A 6,675-nucleotide genomic window follows, 5' to 3' on the forward strand; every position below is an offset into this window, starting at 1 on the left:
AGCAACTACTGCAGAGAGTTCGTGGTTTGCACCAAGGACGCTGTCACGAAGCAATTTGAGCCTTTTTTGGTGTATTTCGAAAAACGCTTTGATTGCATGATACACGTTTTAAGAAGTACCAGAATGTGGATCTATTCTGCGAGCGCACTGGTGTGGCTAGGCAGAAGAGTGGGGCACGAAATCAAGCGAGCAATGGGAAAGCAGAAAGGATGCATCTCACGATCATGCACATGGCAAGGTGTAACGGGGTTACACGGTGTGGGACGTAGTACTCGGAGAAAAACTAACAAACTCTCAGTACGTAATACTCTCTAATACCCCATAAGTTGGAGAGCTAACAATGTCTATCAGTACGCTGGCGGAAAGCCACACGCTATGCATTTGATTAGGTTTAACTATGCAAGATTGTTAAACAGATACATTTACCCCTAGGCGGCTTGGCCGTATTGAGGGGTGCCGGTTTATGGCGGTAAGTACCCATAGACCGGTAAACAACACGATCCCGCGATGATTACGGTATGCTGATTACGCTATCGATGATTAGACGAGTAGGATGATTGGACGAGTGTTGGTGATTGGATGCACCAATTGATTGGATGACCCACGTAGTGAGGACAGTGTAAGCTCCGATAAATCAATCACTTCGGAATCTTCCTTCTTCCCCTCAAGTGTCTTCGCTCTGGTCTACTCCGCGAGTGGTGACTCTTCCCTTCGCTCCGTACAAGCCCCACGTTGCCTAAAACCCGTGACCTCTATCAGGCCGCAATAAAAGTAAATAAAACACTTCTGATTTTGAAGCAGAAGCGTTATTCCGCGCTGATAACGCTTGGGCCCTGGCTTTAAGTCGGTGCTTAAGCTTCTTGGGATAAGGAGCTTTGTTTTAAGGACGCTTTGAGTCGAACGTCTTCCTCTGACGCTAAAGCTACGACAGCCCCGCAGCACAAAGTGCATGATTTTGCGTGCGGGCCCCCATTGAGATTTTGGTGTGATGCAGTATAGTACTATATTGAACAGGTCACCATCGAGCTCGAATCCGGGGTCTTCATCCCCGATAAAGGTGTTGATCACGAAGCCGCCGCGGTTGGGTGAAATCGTGGTCTTCGGGTCCCTGTATACGGTGTACAAGGACCCGCGCAACAAGAACTTCACGCTTACGGCCCAAGAGAGCATGCTTATCGGCGTTGGTGAAGAGATCGAGGGCTACTGCGTGTACTTGCCTAAGGACAAGGTAGTCACCATGGCGCAAAACGTAACGACCATTGAAACGCTCGACAAGACGCAGAGCGAGCAGGTTCAGTGCTTGTACTCGCGCGAGGACTCGGCCGAGTCTGAGGAGGAGCACTTCAGCGTGGATGCGATGTCTGGTGTACCGCAAGTACGGGGGCTGCGAGCGGTCGCGAGAAGACCGCGAAGAGGCGCAGCAAAAAGGCCAAGAAGAAGCTGTGGTCGCGGGTGCGATCAGTAACGAGGTGGGTGGGCCGGGATACTGCTGGAGAAGCGGAGGTGCCCGCAGATCAGGAGGGGGTCGGACGCGACGTTATGACTAACGCTGTCGAAGTAGATCCGATGAGCTATAGAGAGGCCATGAGTAGTTGCATCGAAGAGAAGTGGCTCTAGGCTATGCCGAGAAGCTTGACCCGCTGCAGGCCAGGAAGATTGTGAGATTGCGTCAAGATGTGTGTTCACTACACTCAAAACGGGTGTACAAGACCAAGCGCGATGCAGAAGGGCTAGAGAGACTGAAAGCACGCTTGGTAGCGTGCGGTAATAAACTAGGGCTCGAGATAAACTACGGGATCACGCTCGCTGCCGCCATTGAGATTACGAGCGTAAAGCTAATCTTTGTACTGTCCAGAAAGGGCCGCGTGCCTGCGAAGCACGGATATGTGGCCATGCTTACACCAAGACCGACAAGGAGGTCGAACTGAAGCTCATTCCGCATGGAATGATCGTCACGGAGGATATCACGAAGGCGTTGAATATTACGAGCGTGAACGAGCTTGCACTGGAGCTCCACAAGGCGCTCTATGGTCTCAAACAGGCCGGCAGACGCTGTAAAAAACCACTTCACCAGGAACTGGTCGAGATCGGTCTCGTACAGAGCTTAGCGGAACTGTGTGTGTACTTCAGATCCTGGGACGGCGATTTGCTTGTGTTGGGCGTATACGTGAATGGCATCCTGGGCTCGGGTGTCGGCTGACGAGCTCTTCGATGATCTGGCGTCACGCTTCGGGAAGGATTTGGGGCGAGCGCACATATACCTGGGTATGCGCGTTAACTGCGACGACGAGTGTGGCAATGAGTGGACCAGGCAGTTATCACCACTGATTTGTCAGGGAGCATGGGGAGGACCTGGCTCATGGAATGAGAGGTCAATAGATGACGAGTGAAACAAGAGAGCGGTGAGCACAGTTGAGTTACTCTCCGTGACTGCGATATTCATTGATGCAGCGGTGAGCCGGGCATTGCATCCAGTATATCGCCTTGGAGTACGTCGCTGGTCTTTACCGCGGGACCTCTGCTGGCATCCGTGGGTGTATTGAAACACTTTGTAGATGTAGTCAATTCTTGCAGGTATTTGAAGATCACTGATGCTAAAAGATAGTGGAGCAAACCTGTTAGTATATGCTTCATAAAACTGGAAAAAAGGGGTTACGAGCTGTGTTTTCTCACGGTCCGAGCGTCTCGGGCTCTGATTAACAAATAGTTATCACAGCTATACTTCTCCAACTCGCCACTAAGCTCCGTCCACGACGAATTAACAAGCCTCTGCATTGGTGGGATCTTATTCACCACACTCACGCGAGAATTTTCCTAGGCGACGCGCTCTGGCGGCAACGACTCAGTCTCCGCCACGCTCCCGTCATCAGTGCCATATTTCTCCACGCTGAGCTCTCGTCGCCTACGCTTATCAGGTTTACTCGCCCGACCGGTCCTCTCTTTCTTCCTTTCCGCGTCTTTTAGTCTTTCTTGAGAGCTGCATCAAAAATGCAATCACCATTTAGTCATTCGTCGTACACATCTTCTTTTCTGTGGGCTACCTCTATCGTCTGTCCATACCAGCGTTTAAAGCAACGTGTGTGCGTTTACAAGAAACTTTGCAATTCAAAACAATAAACTCTCGCCAATCTCGTCCAAAAGCTCCTGCAGCGTATCGCTCGAGTCGCATGAATCCCGCGGAGGCTCGAAGTCGCCGTCTCCATCGTCATCTTTTTCCTCGTCTCCGAAAGATGAACCGGGGTCGGATATGACGTCCCGTTCGCCGTCATCATCTTAATCGTCGCCTCCGGGAGAAGAATCGAGCTTGAATTGGGAGGCAAATTCGTCTTGCAAAAATGCAGGTCAGAATAGCTCAAGTACCGTCAGTCATGCTTGGGGCGTCTGTTTCCGTGAATCGGTCCTGCTGCGTAGCGATATTCTGTCGAAGGGACGTCGGCGTATCAGTCGTCGGTGAGGAAACCCGCCCGAAAACGCCCGTGATGCAGTGTTTGACGCGTGGCGTGTGTTTTTCATGAGGCCCTTTAATCCAACGGCCAGTAATAATCGTACTTAACGTGTATTTACTGTACGTATCGGTTATTTTTAAAGAATTTAAAAATCGATGTGTAAGTTTTGCAACTCTTAAAATATATCGATCTCATTAAGGGTGCACAATTTTTAAGACGCCTCATTGGTACCTTTTTATGAAAATTCCTTATGGAGCTTGAACTTGAAGAAGCGTCGAATGACCTGGTGTTTCAAATTCACGAGTCCAGGAGAGACTTACATACCTAAATCCACATAGACAGTTCTCAGGATGATAGGTGCCTCCGCGTTAGACCTGGAGACGCTTAGCAAGGTACATTTGCATTTCATGCTTCTGCTTCCTCACCTCGTTCATCTACGTGAGAATTGGCTCCTTATACAGACTTTCTAACTCTACAATTACCTTTACTGAATAGGACCTGAGTAACATGATATGCTGCTATACCTGTTATTAAAAGAGGAGTCGTCCGCGGGTCATATCAGGTAGGAAAGATTTTACTGTAGCGACGTTTCTCCTTCTCGTAGTCTGAGCCAGCTGTTGAGCTTCTCGCTTCTCGTTTTTCAGAGTGGCAAATATAGAGCAAGACGAGCAAGACCATCACGTGCACTTCGACAAAGTGTGTATGGAAGAAATAGTCGAGGCGTGCGCGGTAGTGGTAAGAAATAAGGAGTAAACGATAGAAAGGTTTTGCTGAACAGGATGTTGCAATTTAAGACACTAGAACATGCGCGCAAAGGGCAGTGAACTCGCTCCTCTCGGTTAGATCCAACTTCATTTTTCGTCCCTAGCTCGATAGTGCGCTCGATTCACGATTCATTTACCAATCTTCCTGCCGTACTTCTTCGTGAACTCCCCGAAGTTCTTGAATGCAGATCTCTCCTCTTGCTCGAGCTCGTCGCCCTTGTTCACACGACGCAACGACCTTCCGTCGATATTAGTGGATGCCACGTTCGCTAGCGTGGCTGGTTAGAATCCTTTGTCGTCGGGAGAGCACAACAGCTAGCGTGTAGAATGGCTGCGATCACCATTGGGAGAATAAAGGAGAGGCCATGTTGCTTGTTTAGAGATAGTCGGAGGGGGGCTTTGTGGGCTACCGGGAAAATTGAAGATTGACAAAGGCGGCTTCGTTAACTTGGACTGAACATGATTCACTTCACAGCACATCCGAAAGCAACTGTCTTTAGGAAAAACATGCGCTCCACATTTGGTCGTATTTTACGACTGCTAGCAGATTTGTAGCGCTCATATGGTACATGTACAGTATAAACATAGAAATGAAGGTTCTAGACCAATGTTATTATTAATATTAGTTTTGCCTTACGTAGGGGCTCATGTAAGGTAAGCTATTTTCGTACACCTATTTTATATAAAATAGTATCTTAACTCTCTCGCGTTGAGTGTTACCACGACGCATTGGCGAAACAAGCTTATAGTCTTTATGTATTAAAACTGAGGTAAGGGTGTAAACATCCAATTGTTCGCATTTTGGTGCAGTACAGCAACTCTGGGACGACATTTTATCGTAATTCAAAAGAGCTTTACCATCTTTAAGTCGCTGCCGAATTCAAGCTACATGTATTATTGCTGTACTGTACTGTCTCTCGCTCTGGAGGTGTTTGGACTTCAGATACATGTCCTGTCATCGTTGAGAAGCAATCCGTATCGGTGATCATTGATGACGGTATTATCCCGCATGGACAAACGTTGCACCAAAATTAAGATTTGTTCCCGTTACAAAACTTTTGTACATGTAACGGGAACAAATCTTAATTTTGGTGCAAAGTCTCTCCATATGGGTTTCGGGTTCTGAGTACTTAGTGAGTACGAATCTGGTCCGTTTTTGCAAATTCGAATTTGCAAAAACGGACCACAGATTCGGAAGGACTCTTCCCGGCGAGGGATTTCCATAATCCAGTACGGTACTGCACCCCGTTTTAGCGCCCTTGAACCTTTGATAAACTTCAGGATGTGATGATCCTAAATCCAAATTGTTTGTATGCTAACACTGGATTTATTTGTAAATCCTTCAGGGTCCATCCCCCGCGGAACGGGGTGCAGTATTGTACTAGTGTACTGGATACTGAAAATCGGTGAGTTTATTTAGAATTTGGATTAGAAAAACAGTACAGCCCGGTAAGTTCGCGCCACGTAAAAATCCAGTACACTGTTCAAGTACGCACACCTGACAGCAAATATTGCAGCATCTTATGAACGAAGTATTTTAATTATATGCTAGCAATACAAGTAATGAGATGAAGCATGTGTCCAGTATCCAACTAAAAGTGTCCTGATAAGAAACTTCACCAATTTTTAAAGTAGGCAAAGAATGATACTTGGGCACAGTCTTAAATGCGATTATGTCCTGGAAAAAAATCTTACTATTATAAAATTTCTATGGTAACAAGTAGTTTTGCCATTACAATTTTGAATTAACTTGCACCACAACCTGTGGGTTTCATGGCTGTTGGTTATTGTTGGTTATTCTACTGTTATTTGTGAGCTTTGGGATGCGCCTCTCTCCCCCTGTCGTGTCATTTTGGGAATGACGTCTCCAACAGCACATTGTCCATCAAATGCCCATTCTCCTCCAGAACCAACTGCCGACGCACGTATCGATGAGACTGATGCTGCAGAACGTTCTGCTCAAGCTAGTAGCAGCATCTGTAGCAAATCAGACAAGTTTGGGAAAGGAACTTCAATCAAAAGGCAGACGGATATTTCTACAAGCTCAAGACGAGCAAAAACCTACCTGCGCGCCCTCCCAGTACACCGACGGACAGAATGCAACTGCCATTAAAATTCAACGTAAAACGGGCGCAGGTCATAGCTGCCACTTGCAAATCTACCAAATAAGCCAATCAAAACAGTTAAAACGCCACATTGTACAGCTGAACTGCAGTGGTTATTCTGCACCAGTCACTTGGTAAAATGGAGGCGGTACGTGTAGCTGAAACCACCTCGGAGTTCGAGTCCACACCGGTCGGAGCCCCCACCTGAGCCTCCGTCACCACCAGAAATCGTGGCGATTGCAGACCTACTTGACGAGGTATACGCGGAGCCTAAACAGCGTCGGATGCATTATACAATGAAGAAGAAACGACATGCTCTTATAGCAACACAGGGTTTAAGTCAGCGCGAGGCTGCCACGT

At 47.6% G+C, this 6,675-nt stretch overlaps 1 protein-coding gene across 1 annotated transcript; it reads left to right on the forward strand.

Moving 5' to 3' along the window:
- Positions 1–463: 463 nt before the first annotated feature.
- On the forward strand, positions 464–2,200 carry PITG_20140 (uncharacterized protein; the record flags this gene model as incomplete). The annotated part of the gene is made up of 4 exons (XM_002895879.1): positions 464–469; positions 545–567; positions 1,015–1,375; positions 1,856–2,200. 4 exons carry the CDS (start codon positions 464–466, stop codon positions 2,198–2,200), a joined length of 735 nt encoding a protein of 244 aa, XP_002895925.1.
- Positions 2,201–6,675: the final 4,475 nt, after the last annotated feature.

The sequence above is a fragment of the Phytophthora infestans genome, genomic scaffold (assembly GCF_000142945.1).
Source record: "Phytophthora infestans T30-4 supercont1.124 genomic scaffold, whole genome shotgun sequence".
NCBI lineage: Eukaryota > Oomycota > Peronosporomycetes > Peronosporales > Peronosporaceae > Phytophthora > Phytophthora infestans.